Below are 24,166 nucleotides of genomic sequence, written 5' to 3' on the forward strand. Positions count from 1 at the left end.
ACGTTCATTCTTTTTTTGTCTTTATAATCAAATTGATACTCTAAAATATCTTGTATTTGAAGCCCATATTATCATTATTTGGTTCATGTCCGTTAAAGCGTTTTTGGGTTAAGTCCCTCTGAAGCTTGAATCCATATTTTAATTTTAGGTTCGTACCCGCGCATAAGTGCCACTTTGTAATGATCGGCGGTTTTGGAGGTTGGGATGACCCCCAACTACTTGATGCCATATTTCTGTTAGATTCTCTATACCTTTAATTTGAGACAATATATTGTCATGATCGAGCCTTTCATCGTATTACCCCCAAAAATCCCGAAGCGGACATGTACTCTTTGGGCTTGTTAGGGGAAAGGCGACTTTCCTTCTTCAGTGCGAACATTTCAATAAAATTGGTTGTCTTTCTTGAATCTATTGTATATGGATATACAAAAAATGAAATTGATTGCTTTTATAATAAAGATATGAGCCTATTACATAATGCAAAAAACCGCATTCTCTCCCTTACTTTTAAACCGTCCACTAAATATGTCCTTCATTAAATATATTTTATTTTTATTTATTTATGGATTTATTGTCTACACAATAAGATAATAATCTTATAATTAGAGTGTAGATTTATTGTTATATAATATATCCGACTAAAGTCGGTTCTTAATAAATAAACTAGGTTACAATAAATAAAAAGTGGAACAAAACAGTGTTTACAAATAAAAAGTGTAAAAAAAACAGCCGTATGTAATAGGGAATTTAACAAAAAACACAAATAAAAAATAATTACAAAAATTAAATAATAATTTAAAATAATTGCAAAGCAAAATTTAAAGAAATTAAATATCATTTAACCATGAGAAAAATTGAATAAGCCGTTTTTTAAATGTAATCGTGTTGCTGATGCATTGAATATCGTGTGGTAGATTATTCAAAAGACGTATGTTGCTAATATAAAATTTTCGTTCAGACATAAGACTCCGTCTTCTAAAAGGTATTAACTTCCTTTCTCTATCAGATTGGGCAAACCTCAGTCTCTCAAACAAATATCTGGGTTTCTTTTCCACAATAATCTTATGTACAAATATTAATGATCTGGTATTTAGAAGATTGTTGAAAATAAATCCAAATAGAGAATCTACATATTGTAAAACATGCTGATTTTTTTTAAAACCATACACATAACGGACTATGCTGTTAAAAGCTACATTACATTTTCGGAGGCTCGAAGAATCACAATTCGAAAAAAGTTCACAACCATATATCAAACCTGGAACTAGGAATGTTTTCGCCAGAAGAGTGATGCATAGTATAGCCACGCAGTTAGTTACTTTGACTGAGCAGAATCGTTTCAATGTTTAAATAAAATAAGTGCTACCCACCCACCCATTACACTTTGAATACTGTAGTTATAAGATTTGTGGTCTTGCTGCGAGCCTACAAGCAACAACAAAAATGCATATGCCTCACATGCCACACCTAATGCAATTGCCAAGTGGGATCACGCACATCACACCTCCACAACACCCTAACCTAGATAGTGTGACTCATCCTCCTCGTACTATCACTTATCTCAAGCTCTTACAATATGGCATTGCATTCACACAAATAACGAATGCCTTCGAAAAAAGCCAACAACAATTTGCTGTGTTTATGCTTCTTCTTCTTTTATTGAAAACTAATTCCTCATTTTCATTATTATTGTTATTCTTTAAGGAAAACTAATTTTCATACATATTTGTCGCTCTTCTGGAAAAATGTTTTTCGATTGATGTCAATTTCAAATCCATTCTGCCGTTTGGCCGCAATATGTACCACAAAATCGCCTTTATGAACCCTTGGCCGTTTATTTCAAATTGAACCATTTCGTTTTTTCTTGAAATTCCATAATACACAATTTGATTGTCAATTTGAATCAAATTTCATTTTAACAAGAGTTCTAAACTCCCTTAGTAAGGAAATGTACCAAAATATATATAATATGATAATATATTATATGAATATGTAAAATATGATAATATATATTACGATAATATATATGATAAATGGGATATATTGGGTTGCCCAAAAAATAATTGCGGATTTTTCATATAGTAAGCGTTGACAAATTTTTTCACAGCTTGTGACTCTGTAATTGTATTCTTTCTTCTGTCAGTTATCAGCTGTTAATTTTAGCTTGCTTTAGAAAAAGAGTGTAAACAAAGTATATTTGATTAAAGTTCATTCTAAGTTTTATTAAAAATGTATTTACTTTCTTTTAAAAATCCGCAATTACTTTTTTTATTTTCTAAATCTTATATGGTTACAAACTGCACGATATTAAAAATATTTTTAATTACATTCCGCCAATTTAAGGTTGCTCATTATTTCCCGTCCAAAGTATTTTCCCATGGACGCTTTTTGCTAAAAATGAATTATGGTATTCAAAAGGAACAGCAGATATTGCCCATAAGGGTCCCAGGGCCTGGCGTTGCGTTCGCTGTTTCAAATTTCATCAAAATCGCACGAAAAATACTCCTTTTATAGGTTGACTACTCTATTTCGGGTGATCGGTCTATAAGGCAGCTATTTTCAAATATGGTCCGATCTGGACCATATTTAACAAAAAGGTGAGGGGGCTACCGAAATTCACTGATCCCCATTTCACCGAAATCGAATAAACAATGCTCCTTTTTATGGGCTCAATACTCTACACTTTTACGATATGTTAGGTGTGAGTGCAACCCAAACACAAAGAGCAAGAATAATCTCAAATATTTAAATGTAAAACTCACTGTTCCAAATTTCACCGAAATCGAAAAAAATACTCCTTTTATAGGCTCGATACTCTACACATATACGATATGTTAGGTGTGAGTGCAACCCTAACACAAAGAGTAAGAATAATCTCAAACATTTAAATGTAAAATAAAATAAAAAAAAACACAAATAAAAATAGCAGCAGCCTTTTTTTTAAATTTAAGATCCAATTAGATATTATTATAAATAATTGGATCTGTTTATTTCTCGGACAAATTCGAGATACAAGTGCATCTAATTGTATCCAATTGGATCGAATTTGATACAATTAGATCCAATTATATATAGCTATTTTTTGGATCCAATTATATCGGGGTAACACAAAAAACTGCAACATTAGAAAAAGGAAGGCAAGCTTCGAGCTACATGTTGTGTTTTTGAAGTTTTTTAATCACTTAAGATCTATTGGACTTAAAAAAGACTTGGGCCATCCTATGGGTCGGTTCAGTTCCGGAGAACCGAAACCGAACGAAGCCTAATTGAGTAACCAAAATTCATCTGAGTTGGACGGACTTAATCCCCTTATTTGAGTTCCAACGATATACCACAGATTTTCAATCGATTTTATATTCGGATACATTGAAGTCCACTCCGAGACAGACATTTTTTTGCTTCTTTACCAAGGTTATCTGTAATAAGAAGAGTGCTTAAGGCTCTTATGCTCTTTGAAAATTTATTTGACTTGCTTCAAATCTTCAGATAATATTGGAATACAATTCTGTAAAATTTCAACGTAATTTGCAGATATTACGATGTTCTATATACGATACTAAAGGGGCATTCCATTGTATAGAGACATTCCCCAAGCCATGATATTTCCACCGACAAGTTGGACGGTTTATACGGTGTACTTGGGGCTTGCTATGTTCTTAGTCTATCTTACTTCATGAAATTATCGCCAATTTGGGCAATTACAAATAATTTTAAATTATCAGGTGCAAGAATATTGCGTCATTTTTCTGTTGGCCAGCTGAAAATATCAACCTATGTTGAATAATCTATTTTGATAACGTAAGCATCTTTTCATTCATAAACTCTCCAGAATTAATGTTTTTGAAGAGTTGAAGTAACATCTTCAATATTTAGACGATCCAAACAGATTTTGTTCTGGTTGTTCTATGTTTCGCCTCGCAATTTTCTTTTTGTTTTAATTGGGTATCTATTTCACAGCATTTTCCATTAGAATTTTCGAAACTCTAAGCAATTCAGCCGATAGTTATTTCCTATAACTGCCTAGGTTACGAGTAGAAAAACGTCAATTAAAATAAAATGTTTGGCCTCAACACTTTTTTTAACATTTCTTCGAACAAATAACTGTTTTTATTAACTTAGAGTAACAGCTTTTAATGAATTTTATAAATTTTTTTAACAAATTTCGCACCTAAAATTGGTGCGAAATTATTTTCGCAGTGGATATGCATAAAAAATTGGTATTAATCGTCGATTTCGCTCTCATTTTACGTGCTTTAGAAATCTTTATTTGTCTGTCTATACGCTGTTCGTTTTTTTTCCGCACATAACTGTATGTATATTAACGCGGAGAGCGGCAACACGGTCACAGCTGCCCACACCATCACTTGTAATGAGAACTTACATCGCGAGTTCAAATGCTCATACGGTACGAACATTTTGGGAGTTTACGAATTGCTCGTGAGAGAACACGATGTTCGGCAATTCACCACATTCTTTGAGCTCTTTTTTCAATATTGTTAAGAGGTGTTTCAGTTCACCAACAAGTGCCGACTTAAATTTTCCAGCTAAATATAACGCAATATTTGTGATGAATAGCACGATTAACTATCTTTTAAAATAAACTCTGAAGCAAATGCTTTTGGTGGCTTGTAAGTAATATAATATGCTGTGAATAAAACAAATATCATTTAGCTGTCAATTCTAGCTTAATTAAAAATACATACATTTATTCTTAATTTTAAATACAAACATTCTATACTACAATACATATTTTTCAGTGAAATGTGGTGTACTCCGTTTTGGTCAAGCCGATTCAAAAGAAAACGATATTTCCTTGTTAAATCTGCAACTTGAGGACACGTCAAACAAAAATAATCAAGAAATCGCCTGTCACTCTATTGCGTCGGATTCTGAAGGAACAAGTTCCCAATCTATGGGGGGCCAAATGAACAAAGAAATTACCCAATCACCAAAACAGCAAACAATAAACAATGACACATTAAAAATAGATACAGGACCTCACCAAGAAACAAATCAAATATCTGGTAAGTCTGCACCTTCAACTCCTACCACTGGGAGGCAAAAAAAGGCTAGAAAGTCTCCTTGTCTTTCCGATCATAATATAGACGAATATAATACTTCCAATATTACATCACGCGATGAAGTTCAAAGCCCAGCATACAGTGACATATCTGATGATTCAACACCCGTTAACGATCAACAACTTGAAAAGGTTCACCAAGCGAAGAATGCCGACATTGCTAAAAAATCTCCCGATGTGGTAGCCGGTTGTTCCACTTCCCAAACTACAATAGCATCTCCACTTGGTGGTTATGGAATGTATCAATTTTATCAGCAACAACAATTTCTTGCTCAGCAATCCGCAGAACAACAATCAAATAAAAATAATTCGAGTAACAATATTGTTCAGCCATCTTTGCCAGCTACTTGCACTTCACAGCAGACAACAAACAATGCTGAAGGAGGTCGAAAGGATCCGCCACTAGATCTCATGACAAAATCTACAACGAGCCCATCGCCTCAAGATTCAAATAAAGATGGAAACCAACCTCAGACAAATATTAATTCACCTCAAACTGCAAATAACTTGTCATTAGGTGCCGGTGCATTAAATTCTTCCATAGCTTCTAAATCCCATTTTTATGCATTTAAGTAAGTACCAAATTTTTATCTTAACTATTGTATTATTAAAATCTATATATATAGATATATACATATATATATATATATATATATATATATATATATACGTATATATATATATATATATATATATATATATATATATATATATACATATATATATATATATATATATATATATATACATATATATATATATATATATACGTATATATATATATATATATATATATATATATATATATATATTGGAGAAACCCCCCCAACCCTTAGGGTGAAATTTATATACAAAGTTCGTACTTTACTCGTAAAGTACTGTCCCAATCTGTAAACATGTCCGTTCGGTTGGCTTTTGGGAAAATTTGGGTATGCCAGAGGGTCCGCCCCTTTACGCATCTATCGAAGTATATAAAAATCGGTTCAGATTTAAATATTGCGTACATATAATGACTCAATTCACACTTATAACGAAGGTTTAAGGTATTACACGGTCAACACTTCCCAACTTTTGCCCTACCTTATTTGTTTACTTATTAATCCTTTAACCACTAACACAACAATTCACAAATCCGAACCATAAAACCCACCAAAATGGCACACAAATAAATGTTATCATTTTCATTCGCATGCATTACAAAAGTTGAAGTTGCTGGTCCGCAATTATAAAGCAAACAGCTTAAATGTGCATTCGCTTCATTCATTCGTTTCTTCATTCTTTCGAGTAAACTACGAATGAACGACAAAAATAAAAAAAGTTGTCTAGGCAGTTAATTGTAGACAGCCTCGTGATATTTCGAGATAATCGTCCCGTATAGATTGTTTGATTCTATAGTGAGTCGTTTTTGGCCTTTAGGCGTGTTTGTACGGGAGTTTTTCTCCTACTTCGTCAAAAAACTAAATAGCTTGATATCTGTTCTTTATCAAAATGTTCGTGGTCTAATTACTAAGTTACAGGAAGTATATGCGAATAGTTTCGATTGCGAATATGTGATTGGTTTTACTGAGACTTGGCTTAAACCTGGCATCTTTGATACTGAGATTTTTTGTAATGATTTTTTACTTTATCGGAATGACCGTGTATTGCGCAGAGGTGGTTGTGTATACAGTTTGTATTGCCCTTTAGTCTTCTTTATGTATGCCAGCCGTTCTCACTGGCATTGAATTTTTATGTGTTCGTTTTGTAAGTTTCCTTAACTCTGGGTACGATATTTATCAGTGTCATCTACAACTTATTACATCTATATGCGATTTGGCGTCAATAAATGATATTATCTTGGTCCTTGGTGATTTCAATATGTCTGGTATTTCTTGGAATTATGTACTAAGTCTGGTAGACTATTTGAAACTTCTGTGGGTATGTTTGGGAGTTTCTTTGATATAATTTTCAAACTAGTATAACTGGTAAAAACTTGATCTGTTATTTTGTAATTCTTCTGAATTCAATGTATCACAGACTATCCTCTTCGTAACTCCAGAAAGTATATGAATGATCTTCTGTCTATTATTCGATCTTCAAAGATATTGATGTATGCAGAGGATATAAAGCTTTTTTCGTACATTTGTTCACCTTCTGATTCTTTGGGAATACAGAACGATTTTGACAAGCTGTTAGAATGGTGTAATATTAATTGTGTGAATCTTAATAGGATAAAATATAAGAGTATGTCCTATACACGCAGACCTTCATGCAGCGTTTCCGACTTCGTATTGTATAGGAGATAATGTTCATAAGACCTTGGCTTCTTTTAAGGATTTAGGAGTTTTGCTTGATACTAAGAAGCATTTTTATGGTCATACTGATTCTTACGTTGAGAAGACAATGTCTATACTGTTCTCAGAAGTTCGATGTACCCAACACTATAGGACGGGGGTATACTAATCTATTCATTCCGTTTATAACACCTCGAAATATTGATCTAGGACCCCATAAAGTATATATATTCTTGATCGTCTCGAAATTCTGATTGAAACTAGCCATGTCCGTCCGTCTGTCTGTCGAAATCACGATAGCGGTCCAACGCGTAGAGCTAGCCGCTTGAAATTTTTCACAAATACTTTATATTGATGTAGATTGTTGGGGATTGCAAATGGGCTATAAAGGTTCAGATTTGGATATAGCTCCATATAAACCGATCTCCCGATTTGAATTCTTGAGCCCCTGGAAGCCTCAATTTTCATACGATTTGGCTGAAATTTTGTAAATGGTGTTTTGTTATGACTCCCAACAACTGTGCCAAGTACGGTTTAAATCGGTCGAGAACAAGATATAGCTCCCATATAAGCCGATCTGCCGATTTGAATTCTTAAGCCCTTACAAGCCGCGATTTTTATCTGATTTGGATGACATTTTGCATATAGTGTTCTGTTATGACTCTCAACAACAGCGCCAAGTATGGTCCTCCCAAATTTTAACAGAATCCATGGTGGTGAGTTCCCAAGATTTGGCCCGGCCGAACTTAACACGCTTTTACTTGTTATTTGTTTTATCATGCCACACTTAAAGCGCAAGAGGGATTTAATTATTCTAAGTCAATTTCAATTTTCGTTTTCAGATAATTTGCAATTTTTTTTCCCTATTTTTGGAATGAATGTATAAAAACAAAAATTTTCTGAAAAAAAAATTCAAATTAAAAACTAAAAAAAAAATAAAAAGAGATAGTATAATAACTTTTTTTTTTGACTCTTTTGAATTTTCTTTATTCTTGTCTTTTGCAGATTAAAGAGTCCTTTAAGAAAAAAAAGATCCCAAAATACCCATTTCGTTTCCGACAAGGATGGTTTCCAAATCAGCACATTTGTAAATTGGTTATTGAGATTACAAATATTTTTTGGTTCCAAGAATATTTTGCATGAGTTTAGAAGACATACAAAGTAAACCAAGTAAAAGCATGTTAAGTTCGGCCGGGCCGAATCTTATATACCCTCCTGTGTGGGGCCTCCACCATGGATCGCATTTTTCAAGTTCTTTGCCGGGTATCCCCTTAAGGATAAAGGATGAAATTTCCCTTGCTATTAAAGCTATATCAGATTATGAACCGATGCTGACCATACTTGGTTTGGATGTTGGAGACCATATTAGAAGTCATCTAGCAAAATATCAGCCAAATCGGGCAAGAGTCGGGAGATCAGTTTATATGGGATCTATATCAGGTTATAAACCGATTAAGACCATACTTGGTATAGTTGTTGCAAGGTTAGGTTAGGTTGAAAAGAGGGTGCGGATATTAATCCACCCCATGCCACTATGGACATACACCTAAGCCAGTTATCGACTTGTTGTGCGCTCTAAATACTAAAAAAAGTAACCTTGAAAAAGAAAATCTAAGATAAGAATTCCGAGATACTTACAAAATCCTTAGTGTGTTCATGTCTGGTATTGCGTCCCTACCTCTATCTGTTAGACGCGAAAGCCGGGCAATGGTATAGGAAATGCTTCAAAGTCTCATCATCTTCCCCGCATGCCCTACACATGCTATCACTTGCCTCACCGATTTTACATAAGTGAGCTCGTAGTTTTCAGACAAATCGGATAAGAATTGCCCTAGAGGCTCAACAAGTCAAGATACGAGATCGGTTTACATGGCACCTATACCAAAACATAGACAAATTTGGCCCATTTACAATCCCAACCGACCTGCACTAATAAATAGTATTTGTGCAAAATTTCCAGCGCCTCGCTTTACTCCTTCGGTAGACAGACGGACGGATATGTCTAAATTCAACTTAGAACATCAAGGCAATCAATAATATATATACTTTGTTAAGTCTCAGATCAATATTTGGATGAGTTACAAACGGTATGACGAAATTAGTGTACCTCAATCCTTTGGTGGATGGTATAACAACATACCAAAATGAAAGTATGGTCTTTGCGTTTTGTGAACCCGAAGGGGTTTTCCAATTTTTTGATAAAAAAAATTGCCTATTTTGTAGTACATTTAGCACCCATTTTAGTTGTCCAAGAATTGTGCCCTATAGTGGCCCAAGAAATAAAAACCGGAGATCTGTTTATATGGGAGCTAATCAGACCATAAAAAGTATGTCACAAGAAGTCGTTGTGCGAAATTTCATTGAAATCGGATAAGAATTCCTCCCTCTAGAAGCTCAAAAAGTAAAATCGGAAGATCGGTTTACATGTGAGCTGTGACCCATACATGGCATAGCTGTTGGAAGTCAAACAAACTACTAAGTGAAGATCCGAGATCCCGGCCGACACGGGATAACTACGAGCACCACACAGGCTGGAACTTTGAGCTCCGACTTGTGTGGTGTCCATCGTTATCACGGGAAGCTTAGCTACAAGTTGCGGCCGTGGGGTCAGGTGGCACTGGCTCTTAATTAAATACTGAGTGCCAATGTTACTCGAGATGACAAGGAGAGTTATTGGCGCCTTCAAATAACCAATGGCCAACATCAGCGTCTGTTCCTAGGTTAGGGGCGGCTGGAGGCGAGCCGCGGATCTTGGAGCAAGCGGCTCGCCACAACGAGGGATACATGTTCAATCCCACAAAACCCATGCGGTTGGGGCGCTGGGCCAGTAACCTGCCCTCGTAAAACTCTGAGAACTACTGCTATGATAAACAAAGGAATAGTAAAATCGGATCCCCCGACGTTGCTGACCCACGCAAACGAAAGAAAGACCATGATTTGCGGATCTGCACCTGGAATGCTCGCACCCTCTGTATAGAAGGTGCAGTATCCGCGCTGGCGGATGTATTAGCGAAGTACAAGGCAGATACTACCGCCTTACAGGAAGTGACGTACTATTCTACAATCCCATGGCAGTCGGTTGTATGCACCGGATTGACCCGATGGAATCCTTCATCGGCAAGGGCTGCCGCCTCAGTGTACGTGCTCGTCTTTTTTCGTCATGGGAGAGACACATCCCGGAGTGCATTTTCCGCACACTTCTGGTCCGTGCCGGGATTGAAAAGACCCCGGACCCCGATTATGTTCGGTTGGCCAAAACCGCCTCCATCATCGGTCGGTAACGTGTAACCGGTGCATGGAGTGGGTTCATTTCTGATTTTGCTCTGGCCTCACTTCACTACGGGTGCAAACATAGACAGCAGTGGGTCACAAGCGTCGTCGTCGTCGGACTATGTGTCCATCTCCGAGCCGATGGACAGCCATCACAATTTACCTTAGGTGAGGTTAAGTTGAAAAGAGAGTACAGATATTAATCCGCCCCATGCCACTATGAACATGCACCTGACTGTGATGGTCGATGGAGAAATGATTCCGACCATCAAGTGTCCCAAAATACTTGGCGTCACATTTGACAGCTCCTACACTTTCTCCCCACATGCCACAGCAATCTGCAATAAAGTCAAAAGTAGAAACAAGGTCCTCAAGTCATGCAGACACGGTAGCAGACGCGTTAATTGGCTACCGGGTGAATGTAGTCCTTGGAGAACGACCGCCACCCATAGCACCCGAAGAAATCGACCTCCCCCGGCAAACCAGAGTGGTTCTGGCTCAATTACGTTACGGCAGATGCAGCCGCCTCAATTCCCACAGAGCTAGGATTGATGCCGACGTGCAAGATGTATGTCCCGATTGTAACCAGGGACCGCACGATACACGTCACCTGTTTAACTGCCCGGCCAGACCCACTCGACTCAGACCCAGATCCCTGTGGACGCATCCCATCTTAGTCGCGGAGTTCCTGGGTCTTGACACTCAACAGAATCAAGCAGACGAAAGATGGTACACAATAAACTGCTACAACAACAACAACAACATGAACATACACCTAAGCCAGTAATCGGCTTGTTGTGCGCTCTAAAAATAAAATTTAAAGTTAGGAATTCCGTGCTACTTACAAAATCTTTAACTGTTTTCAATATCACTCCCCCAATTTGGTTCATGTATGTTATTGTGTCCCCACCTTTAGACACGAAAGCGTCAATGGCAAAGGAAATGCTCAACGTCTCATCATCTTCCCCGCATGCCCTACCCATGCTATCACTTGTCGCACCGATTTTACATAAGTTAGCTCGTAGTCCTATGTGCCTCGTTATGATACCAATAGCTGTACTGACCTCCTTCTCACTTCCTTTCAGTAATAGATTCGACTTCTAACGATCTGGATTCCCCATAGGATTTTCGAAGTCCTACCGACCGTTCCACAATGTTGCATGCGCATTCGTTGCCCATTCCCTTAACTTGGACTGCATTGACCCGAAAGCCTTTAGGTTAACCAAGTTTATTGACGGCAGTCCTCTTGCTTTCACCGCCAAATCGTATGCCCTTTCATTTCCCCTTACTACGTTAAGGCCCGGCACCCAAACGATGCGGATTTTGCCATCCTCAGAGAAAGCGTAAATCTCCTTACACTGCAAGGCTGTTCGTCACCTTACCATCCTGGTTGTTATTGTCCTTATTGCAATTTTACTGTCGGTAAAGATGTTCACACTCGACGTCCTCGCGTTAGCACCACACCACTTCACGAATTCCGCAATCGCCCGGATCTCCACTTACAGGCCCGTATTATGGTTGTTGTTGTTGTTGTAGCAGTTTATTGTGTTCTATCTTTTCTCAGCTTGATTTTGTTGAGTGTCAAGACCAAGGAACTCTGCGACTAAGATGGGGTGCGTCCACAGGGATCTGGGTCTAAATCGAGTGGGCCTGGCCGAGCAGTTAAACAAGTGACGTGTATCGTGCGGTCCCTAGTTACAATCGGGATATACATCTTGCACGTCGGCATCAATTCTAGCTCTGTAGGAATTAAGGCGGCTGCATCTGCCGGAAAGTAATTGAGCAAGAACTACTCTGGTTTGCCGGGGGAGGTCGATTTCTTCAGGTACAATGGTAGCCAATTACCTCATCTGCTATCGTGTCTGCATAAATGTTGTTCAGATCTGCTTAATATGCCGCTTGATCTAGAGGTTCTCTATTGTAGCGCTGAACCTCACGCTCTTGATCATGTAGATCTACCTTAAGGCTTCTGGGCGGTGGATATCTGCAACAACAACAATGAACTATACTATAGCTGTCATAAAACGATGCATGAATTTGACTGTGGATTTGTGGTTAGTCGGAAACTGAAACACCTTGTCGCCAGCTTTACTCCGGTGAATGTAAGGCTAGCCACAATCCGCATAAAGGCCAAATTCTTCAACATCAGCCTTATTTGTGCACATGCCCGACGGAAGACAGGAACGAACAGACCAAGGATGTTTTCTACGAACTCCTAGAGAGAGAATATGACCACTGTCCTGCCCATGATATTAAAATCGTTCTAGGACATTTTAATGTGAAGATAGGGAAGGAAGACATCTTTGGTTCAACAGTCGGAAAGTTTAGCCTTCACAAAATAATGTCCAGTAATGGGTTACAGCTGATAGATTTCGTCGCGGCAAAGAACATGGTAGTTAGTAACACTAGTTTTCAACATAAAAATATTAACAAAGCCACATGGCTGTCACCCGATTAAAAGACGAGGAACAAATTGATCACGTTGTGATAGATGGAAGCATTCATCCAGCATGCTAGATGGACGATCGATCCGTGGAGCAAATATAGATTCATATCAGCAGCAAAGGTTCGCACTTGTTTGAACATGGCGAGGAAAGTACATTTTAACCAACTAGTGTCCGACGTTGCCAGCAAGAGGATACCGCAGAAGCAATCAATGATGATGGTATAGTATGTTTACCTCCTAGTCAGAATGAGGTCCAAGTAGCAGTGACCCGAAAAAAAAAAAAACTCTCCGAACCTTTTAATACCAAACGAGGTTCCAGACAAGGAGACAGCCTATCGTGTGATCTCTTTAACATCCTGCTGGAGAAGATTATACGAGATGCAGATGTGAATAGATATGGCACACTAATCACAAGAGAACACATGCTACTCGTCTATGCCAACAGAGCAGATAAAGAAAATGGAGAATTTTGCGAACCACAACTTTGAGACAGTCTTTTTTTATCTACCTCGGCACCGCCGTAACCGCAACGAAAGACATCAGTTTTGAAATAAAGCTAAGAATAATAATGGCAAGCAGATGCTACTTTGGATTAAGTAAGCAGTTTAGAAACAAGGCCACCTCTCGACAGACGAAGATTACACTATACAAGACACCTGTACGAGCTGTATGACGACGATAGCATAGTTACTCGCTTCAAAATACAACGTCAGCATTGTCTATGTCATGTTTTCAGAATGGATGAAGAAGCTCCAGCAAAGAAGTCTTTTGAAAGCAAACACGGTGGTACACGCAAACCAGGAAGACCAAAAGCCCGATGGAAAGATCAAGTGATGGGAGACACCTCGAAACTTGGTGTGAGAGATTTTAGGATAAGCGCAGAAGATCGAGGTGCTTGGAACGCTTTTCTACGTTTGGCTAGTGGAACAAATGTTCTGTCATAGCCAATTAAAGTAACTAAGTAAGAAGATCCGAGATCGGGTTAGGGAGCTATATCAAGTAATTAACCGATTTGGACACAGTTGTTGATGGTCAAACCAAAACACTGCATAGAAAATTACAGCCAATTCGGATATTAATTGCCCCCTTTAGAGACTAAAGAATTCCAAATCCGAGATCGGTTTATGGGGCAGCCAGGGACATAGCCAGAAAGGGGCTGCTATCGGACCAGATCACCCCACTCCAAAATTTTCTTTAACGACAAAATTTTATTTTTATATTATTCTATGAAGACAAAATTTATCTCAGGCCGGGACCACTTCAAAATTATTTTTTTAAGGATAAAATTGTATTTGTTCAAAACAAAGTTTTTCAAATCAAATTTTAATGAAATTTTTCCTAAAAACAAAATTTCAGCGTAACATTCTCCAACATAACTTCAGCTAGGGATGGACTCCCCTCAAATCATTTTTTACTTCAAAATTTAATTTTAATTGTTTCTAAAGACAACATTTTTTAAAATATTTTCTAAAGATAAACATTTTTCCGAAGACTAATTCTTAATGAGCTGAGAAAAACATCCTGGGTAAGATTCTGCTGCTCCGTGGAGGATACATCTGAAGCCCCTAGGCTAAGGAAGGTTCTGTCCTCGATACCTAGTACGGTGGGGTATATTCAGAAGTCAGAGAATGTATGGACAATGTCTAGTGAGGAAACACTAGAACTACTGGTTGATATACATTTCCCGAGAAATTCTCCAAAGGACAACGTGGCGCCAGAAGAGGTTGCCACTGGTATGCATTTGTCGGAGGTTATTAGGAAAATTGTGTCTGGGCCGAAAATCCGAAGTTCCGACTCCTTTAAGTCACCAGGCTCTGATGATGTATCACTGGTTGAATTACAAGCTGTGTATGATAGACTGGATGGATGGAGGGACACGAAGATGATTTTCATTCCGAAAGCAGGATAACCCTACCACACGAAGGCGAAATATTTTAATTTAATTTGCTTACTTATAAGTCAAGTCGGTAGAACCAGGAGATCGTCTGTCGCGGCAGCAGCATGCAAATAGTAAAGGCAAATCCACTGAAACAGCCCTTCACGACCCAGTCGGCAACATAGATGGTTCTCTCGCTGCCAAGTAATATACAATGGTAGCATTTCTTGACATTGAAGGTGCTTTCAATGTAAAACCTACTTCAACCATGGAGTTGAAGTTTCTGAGCATCAACTCTACCATAAAAAAGTTTATTAATAACTTACTTACTTAAAAAATGTATTACGGCAGGCTTGGGATCTGTGGATCTAAAAAGATGGGTCAGCAGAGGAACACCTCTAGGAGGTTTACTGTCTCCTCTACTTTTGAATATAGCCATTAAAAATATATTATTGTCTCTGGAAGAAAAAGGCTTAAAAGTGGTGTTTTGCAGGAAATTGAATATCAAATCCAACATTTTGGAAAGGGCAAGAAAGCCATCTCTTGCCTATACACCTGCAAGAGAGCCGTTGGGACAAGTTGGTGGTTTAAACCCCGTGCATGCATTGGGTATATACTGCTGTTGTCAGACCTTTAATGCTATACAGTGTTGTTGTCTGGTGAACGGCGCTTCAAAATCCACCTACTGCTCAATACTAAACCGGATCCAAATGCCGGCTTGTTTATGCATCACAGCCGCTCTGAGGACGACACCATCTGATGCACTGAATTTAGTGCTAAATCTTACGCCTCTGGATCCCATTGCCGTGAGGTTAAGGAAGCTTTCTCTTTGGTCATCTGGCGGATACGGATACTGTGTTGTCCTTGATACAATATCCGATGTTCCAGACAGTATGGATTACACCCTACCTGAGCCGCTTTTTGATAAAAAGTACTGTACCACTATTCCGGATAGAATCGAATAGTACTAAGATATCCCTGGTAATAGTTTCCAGGACCAGGTCCGAATGGCAACGAAGGACTATGAGGCCTAATCTAGACTTAAAGAGGTCTACCGCTTTGCTGTCATTTGGAGTCATTTCAGTCATTATGTCCGTCATGATAGGTCTCGTCTAATCGGACAACATGCTGATAGGCTGAAGGTTGCCAGCAACGACTTTTGCAGAAGCTATGAGGGCATTGAAGAAGACGAGACTATAGAACACCTTCTGTGTGTGTGTCCCGCACTAGCAGGCAGAAGGAGTTCCATTTTTGGTTCTCATTTTTTGAGAACCTATCTGATTTAGCGGATGTGAATATTCGAAAGTTATTGGGCTTTTTAAAGCGATCTGGGTGGTTCAACGGTGGGAACTTGAAGGCATCTTCCTTCTTCTGTTCCTGTGATATCACAATGGGCGAAAACGTCTAAGTGAGTCTGATGGCAGACTGCCACTTACACCTAACCTAATTTACCAAAAATGTTTCAGATAATAATATACGAATTTTCTCTTAATTCTAGTTTAATTCTTCAATTGAAATGATATCTGTAGAAAATTTTTATTTTAAAATTGTCTTTAATATAAATATTTTATTTTGTCAGTCTGAAAACTTTTAATATGGCGGAATGATCACCCTGGTAAATTTAGATTTTAAGATAATTATTTCAAATGAAACCTTTCGTTCGTTTCCTTGGAATTCACCATACAGCATTTAACCATCGCCGGTCCAACGAGTTTTTGTACGTCGTAATCCAAAACCCACCCGGGTGGCCCAACTATATAATTTGTAGAAATCTGCCATATACTCAGCAAGCAGACAGCAAAATACAACGTCCCCTCCAACCACATCCCCTCTGCAGTAGATTTTTATAGAAGAACATTGCCACAAATGAACAGACTTCTTCACTAAGACAGTTTCTGCTGAGTTGGCAAAGTTTTCTAACCAAAGAAGAAACGCGCCCCTTGGTGGCTGGTGTGTGTTGCAATCTCTGGCTTTCCTTTTCCATTTGCAAACAAAATCTCCGATCATTGAGCTCGTCTCAAAAGAGAAACAAACAAAAGTATGTATTATGTTTTTAAAATTTTCCAGAATTTGTGTTTAGTGCTTTTTTACGCTTTTTTCCAGAAGATTTTACTCTCTTTTACCCGTTTTAAATTTTTTTGTTGTAGTTTTTACTGGTAAATTGTTGGCATCACTGATCGTACTTTCTTTACGAATTGAACGAAGGTTCCCACAATAGCGATACAGTTACACCTTAATGGTATGTATCGGACGACCAATTTTTGTTTTTTTTTTTTTGAAACTCGTAAATTTTTGTACTAACGCGTCCAAATGATACTTTGCAGATTGAGCTAAAGCTCTTCAAATTGGAATAAAGGTAAACCTTGACAGTATGTATCGGGCGACCAGAAGATTTTTTTAATATTCGTAATAGTGCAAAATTTTAATTTTTTATAGATTTAGCTACAACTCTCGAAAGTGATAAAGATACACAACAGACAGTATAATTGAGCGACCAGAAGATTTTTTCAAGTTTGCACATTTTGGTACTAAAACGTACAAAATGGCACTTTCTTTACAGATTGAACTAGAGCCTTTAAATTGTGGCTACAGGTACACCTTGACAGTATTTTTTGGGCGACTGCAAAATTTTTTTGATATTCGTATATTTTTGTACTAAACGTACAGAATGGTACTTTCTTTACGGCTTGAGCTAAAGCTCTCCAAATTGGAATACAGGTACACATTGAAGGATTGAGCTGGAGCTCTTAAATCTGGGATACAGTTACACCTTGAGAGAATATATCGGGCGAGTAGAAGAATAATTTGATATTTGTACATTTAGGTACCGAACGTACAAAATAATACTTTCTTTACAAACTGAGCTAAAGCTCTGAAATTTGAAATAATGGTACTCCTTGAGAGAATATACTGGCCGACTAAAATAATTTTTTGAAATTCATACATTAAGGTTTTAAAATTACAAAATAAAAGGTTCTTAACAGTTTAAGGTACATCTCTCCAACTCGGGATACAGTAACTCTTGACAGTATATAACTGGCTACAAGGTGAGTTTTTTTGAAAGTCGTACATTTAAGTACTTAAACGTATAAAATGGTACTTTCTTTATGGACTGAGATGGAGCTCTGATGAAATTTGGGATACAGGTACACCTTGAGAGTATATATCGGGCGAGAACTTACGGATTGAGCTGAAGCTTGAAATTTTGGGATACTGAATGGGCGACTAGAAAGTATTATGTATTACGTATTAAAATGTACAATTTGGTACTTTCTTTGTGGATCTAACTAGAGCTCACAAAATTGGGATACAGTTACACCTTGACAGTATACATAAAGCGACTAGAATTTTTGCAGACTTCCAAAACCCTAGATAGTCACTTAGTTTATACGATTATGAAGTTTTGCAATAATTGCGGATAACATTTCAGAAATCTGTCCCCTTCGTAAAGAATGTACCACTTTGGACGTTTTAGTACCAAAATGTACGATTGTGAATATTCTTCTGGTCACCCAAAATTTATAGCAAATGTGTTGGTTAGGTTATGTTGAAAAGTAACCTCGAAAAAGACAATCTAAGTTATGAATTCCGTGCTACTTACAAAATCCTTAATGGTTTTCGCCCCTAAGTTGGTTCATTTCTGGTATTGTGTCCCCACCTAAGTGCCGGTATCTGTAAGACGCGAAAGCCGGGCAATGACAAATGCTCCAACGTCTCATCATCTTCCCCGCATGCCCTACACATGATATCACTTGCCGCAACGATTTTACCCTTCCGGCACTTGTGCATAGCTGGTTCGGATCCTTTCCCCTTATAAGTATTATAGCATCGTCTACGTAGCAGTCAGGTTCGATTCCCTCCTCAGTCAGCATCCGTAATAGGTCATTTATGGTGGTCACCCAAAGGAGAGGCAATAAAATGCCCCCTGTGGTGTGCTTTGTGCCACTTTCTCCCTTATAGTTATAAAAGCCCCCTTGATGTCAATGCATACCGCCAGTGTGTGTTTTGGCATCAGGGTAGTCTCCACCGACTTTCCCTCGACATAGACATGCTGTTTGTATTTGCGCGGTTCGCTGGATGTCCTACTCTTTATCATGGTATCCAAAATATGTTCCATGGGTTTTTATAGGTCTGTAGGCCTTTGGTGTGGCATAACTTGCCTTGCCGGGCATGGGTATAAGTACCACCCTTGCCAGGATTTCGGAGTATATGCAAGTCCTTGGCACGCTGTGAAAATAATGGCTAGGTGGAGCGCCAGATAGTCTACCTCCTCTGTAGTTATGCGAGAATTGTTTCATCAAGCCCGGGTGACTTAAATAGTTTGAAGCTCTTCAAGGATTTCTTCACCATAATTTCCGTATTTACAAACTTTCGATCAACATCATTATTCCAAGATTCCGATGTCTCCGTGGTTCCCTTCGTATCCTGTGGAAAATGGGTTTTCGCCAAAAGCCTCAACATGTCCTCCGTTGTCTCTGCTCTCACTCCCATGTCGTCTATTAAAGTTTCAGTTTGGACATGGGTTTTTGAGAGAAACTTTTTCATTTAGGTGGCGTCATAACGCTATCGATCTGTTCGCAGAAAAGTTTCCAGGAGGGACGTTTTGCGCTCAGATAATTTTATTGCATTCCTTGAGCCCTGTGTAATACAAGTTAACTAAACATATGATATGATTAAGTTGCACATCCCAATAAACTTCCGGTTTTTTACGACGTGCTCTGTTATAAAGTCTGGAGACCTCTTTCCCAATAATGCGAATCTCCCCGGTGATCCAGGATATTTCTTGGGCTTATTTAATTTTCCGAAGAGGACAACTATCTTCGAAAACCCCACCAGTGCAGTGGACAATCTAAATTATTTTGCCCAAGTCTTCTTCTGAGTAGTCTTCCAAGTTTTGTTCGGTTGGTTTTCAACTTATTCCGGAAGCTTATCGGATTCGGCGATGGCCTTGCTATTCTAAACCTGACCATCGCTACGATCAGAGAAAGAGAGTTCCATGGAGACCCTCCTATTCTAAACCTCATCTATTAGATGTTCCGAACATATCGTCACATCTAATACCTCCTCCCTAATCCTATTAACAAAGGTAGCGGTGTTACCAATATTAAGTGTTATTAGGTCGTTAGTATTTAAAAACTTTGCCAGGTCTTGGGCAGGTGGGGCGAGTTCGCATCGCACCCTATTAGTACCTCGTTATCTGTCTGTTTTGCTTTCCTCACCAGCCGTTGCAGCTTTGACGTGTGTGGCGGTGTCGGAGAGTCGAAAGTCAGATAAAGTGACGCCAGGTATGCTCCACCATTTCCCTGTCTCACCACTATTGCATCCAACGTTGACAACTCTGGGGAAAATATATAATTTACATTTTTATGACAAATAACGCAGGTCCTCGGCCGAGTACCAGTGTTATCATAGAATAATTGGTAGTTAATATGGTTCAGTCGAGAAATTTGTTCCGGGTCGTTTATGGCTTCTAAATTAAGGCAATATGAGTTTTGCCCTTGCTGATTTTCTCCAACTGTCTCGCTCCGGTGGAGGTTTATCTGTATTACCTCAATCATTGGTCCTCCAGTAGATGGGCATCTTAGGAATAGGTGAGGATCTCACCGTTTGCTCCCTGTTCTTTAGAGAAAGTATGCGCCAGCGGGGAAGCACGGAACGAGGAAGTGTACTGTCTCCTCTACTTTGGATTATAGGCAATAACAATATACTATCGTCTCCGGAAGAAAAAGGTGTAAAAGTGGTCGCGTATGCTGATGACGTGGCAATTGCGGTTAGGGAAAAGTTTCCCAGCACTCTAAGAGATATGAAGTTTTTTCGTGCAACAGTAAAATGGGCTATCGTAAGTGGTCTAGGTATAAGTCCGTGCAAGACAGAAGTAGTTCTTTTCAGCAGGAGATACAAGTTGCCTACAGTGGAAACTGTCTCCTTGGATGGAGAGAATGTATTTACAGAAAGCGCAAAATACTTGGGTGTTTTGCTAGACAGGAAATTGAACTTTGAATCCAATATTTTGAAATGGACAAAAAAGGCCACTCTTGCCCTATACACCTGCAAGAGAGTAATTGGCAACAGTTGGGGTTTAGACCGCGTGTCATGCATTATGTATATACTGCAGTTGTCAGTCCTTTAATGCTATACAGTGTTGTTGTCTGGTGGACGGCGCTTCAAAAGTCAATTCTTAACCGTATCCAAGGAATGGCTTGTTTGTGCATCACAGCCGCACTGAGGCGACACCATCTAATTCACTGAATTAGATGGTGCTACATCTTGTGCCTCTGGACATTGTGGCTAGACAAATTGCAGCGACCACTGCCGTGAGGTTAAGGAAGTTCTCATTGGTCATAAGGCGGCTACAGACACTGTGTTATCCTTGACACAATATCCGATGTTCCAGACAGTGTGGATTACACCCTACATTAGCCGCTATTTGATAAAAATTAGTGCACCACTATTCCCGATGGAACCGAATGGAATTACCATAGTGCACCACTATTCCCGATGGAACCGAATGGAATTACCATATCCCTCAATCCCATGGCAGCCGGTTGTACGCACCGGATTGACCCAATGGAATCTTCATCGGCAAGGGCTGCCGCCTCAGTGTACGTGTTCGTCTTTTTTCGTCATGGGAGAGGCACATCCCGGAGTGCCTTCTCCGTACGCTTCTGGTCCGTGCCGGGATTGAAAAGAACCCCGGACCCTGGTTCTGTTCCGTTTGCCAGAACCGCCTTCATCATCGGTCAGTGTCGGTGAGGTGTAACCGGTGCTTGGAGTGGGTACACTTCCGTTCTTGCTCTGGCCTAACTTCGCTACGGGAGTATAGTCATACTGGCTATGTCGCTAGGTGCTGTGCGAACATAGCCAGCAGTGGGTCACAAGCGTCGCCGTCGTCGCCTTCGGCGTCCTCGTCGTCGGACTATGTGACCCCCCCAACCTCTCCCGTACGGCAATTTATGCAACGACAGCACCCTAGCCCTACTATTGCCAGGCCAGTGCCGGGAAGTGTATCGTTCTTGCAGTTAAACTGCAATGGACTGCGAGGCAAGATTTATGAGATTGTAGATTTTATGAGTCGGAAGAGCATATCGGTCGCAGCGATCCAGGAGACAAAGCTGACTAACACCTGCAGCTTGCACAGTTGTCACGGCTACAATGTGCTACGTAAGGATCGCTCAAGGAATGGAGGTGGGGGATTGGCCTTCGTTATATACCATTCCGTGCAGTATAGACCTATCTCGCCTGCGCTTGACGCTAGTGGCCCATGCATGGAATGTATGGGGGTAGCAGTCAGGTCTGGTACTGCCGAGATAGAGATATACAACGTGTATATACCGCCGGTTGGTAGCTGTGTCCCGATTAATGGCCAGGCCTACAGCCCCGACATAAGTGGGTTGCTATCTGGCCATGGTCGTCTGGTTCTGGGGGATTTTAATGCACATCACTCGTCATGGCATTCTCCCCTAGGTAACGACCAGCGTGGCATAGCTTTGGCAGAGCAGATAGATAGCTCCACGTTTTGCACGGTGAATGAGGATGCCCCCACTAGGATTACGAGAAGGTGCAGCAGCTCGCCAGACATCTCAATTGCATCCCCTGATCTCCTGAGTGATGTATCCTGGCAAGCCGTCATCTCTTTGGGGTCAGACCACCTCCCCATAATCCTCACCATCGACCGACCACCCGACTTCATAACCTCTGAGCGCCGGACGTTCATCAATTACAAGAAGGCCAATTGGACCGGCTTCAGAGAGTATACCAATCGCCGCTTCAATGAACTGCCACCCCCCTCTGATGTGCTTGTGGCCGAGAGGAAATTCCGAGACATCATCAACGCAGCAGCCGCTCGCTTTATACCAGCCGGTCGAATACCACAAGTGCGACCGAATTTCCCGGCGCAAGCAGTGGTACTCGCAGACGAGCGTGATGGGATTCGTGCTATGGACCCCGCTAACCCCAGAATCAGCGAGCTGAATTTGGAAATAAACAGGGTAGTCAACGAACATAAGCGGAATTTGTGGCTGGAACACTTGGAGCAATATAACTTAGGCACCGGTGCAGGCAAACTGTTAAGTCTCTCTCGAACCCCGGTAGACGGGACGACAGGACATCAGTCACTTTTGGCGAGATAACCGTGACTGATCCGAAGAGATGCGCCAGGATGTTCAACCGTCAATTTATTGTGCATCCCGAGAGAGACAGGGCAAGGAGGAGAGCCATTCGCCGTATTCGTGGTCTCCGAGCCGATGAACAGCCATCACAAATTACCGTGGGCGAAGTTACGAATGTGATTCGTGGCGCCAAATCATCTAAGGCGTTGGGCCCCGACGGAATCTCTACATTGATGCTGAAGAATCTGGATTCACCTGGAGTTGAGTACCTTACCACTGTCCTTAACCTGTCATTGAACACTCTTATAGTTCCCGATGTCTGGAAAATGGGCAGAGTGATCCCTCTACTGAAGCCTGGAAAAGACCCGAGTTTGGGGGAGTCGTACAGACCGATCTCTTTTCTCTCACCAGTGGCAAAGACCCTTTAGGCATTACTCCTCCCGAGCCTCGTAGGAGAATTTCCATTCGCCGAGCATCAACATGGATTTCGGAGACTGCACAGCACAACAACAGCTTTGCATGCCATCACCACACACATTTGCCTTGGCTTCAATCAACCCAGGCCATGTGATAGGACGGTCCTCGTGGCACTGGACCTATCGAAGGCATTCGACACGGTCAGCCATGCCAAATTATTTGAGGACATCGCCAACACGTCCCTCCAGCCAGGCCTGAAACGTTGGGTCGCGAATTATCTGTGTGGCCGCCAGTCATTTGTGGAATTTAGGGATAAGAAGCCAAAACACCGTAGAGTGAAACAGGGAGTTCCCCAAGATGGGGTGATATCTCCGGCTCTGTTTAACCTCTACCTATCCTCCATCCCACCTCCTCCTGATGGCATAGAGATCGTATCATATGCGGACGATTGTACGATCATGGCATCAGGCCCCCCACCCATTGATGACATCTGCGATAGGTTGAACGTCTACCTCAACGAGCTTGCCTCATATTTCGCTGCAAGAAATCTGAAGATATCCGCCACCAAATCTTCAGCCACACTCTTCATTACAAATACGCGTGAGGTGAATACTGAGCTGAATGTGATGATCGATGGAGAAATGATTCCGCCCATCAAGTGTCCCAAAATACTTGGCGTCACATTTGACAGCTCCT

At 40.1% G+C, this 24,166-nt stretch overlaps 1 protein-coding gene across 8 annotated transcripts in view; it reads left to right on the forward strand.

The window, feature by feature from the left end:
- LOC106092016 (zinc finger protein 609) overlaps window positions 1-24,166 on the forward strand; it is a 342,622-nt gene that overhangs the window by 197,104 nt on the left and 121,352 nt on the right. For 6 of the 8 annotated variants that reach the window (XM_059368812.1, XM_059368806.1, XM_059368804.1 and 3 more), the window contains one exon: window positions 4,758-5,652. In XM_059368812.1, the coding sequence (XP_059224795.1) occupies window positions 4,758-5,652 (895 nt within the window). The remainder of the gene's footprint in view (window positions 1-4,757; window positions 5,653-24,166) is intronic. The other 2 variants (XM_059368809.1, XM_059368810.1) reach the window with 2 other exon arrangements.

Source organism: Stomoxys calcitrans, chromosome 5 (assembly GCF_963082655.1).
Source record: "Stomoxys calcitrans chromosome 5, idStoCalc2.1, whole genome shotgun sequence".
Taxonomy (NCBI): domain Eukaryota; kingdom Metazoa; phylum Arthropoda; class Insecta; order Diptera; family Muscidae; genus Stomoxys; species Stomoxys calcitrans.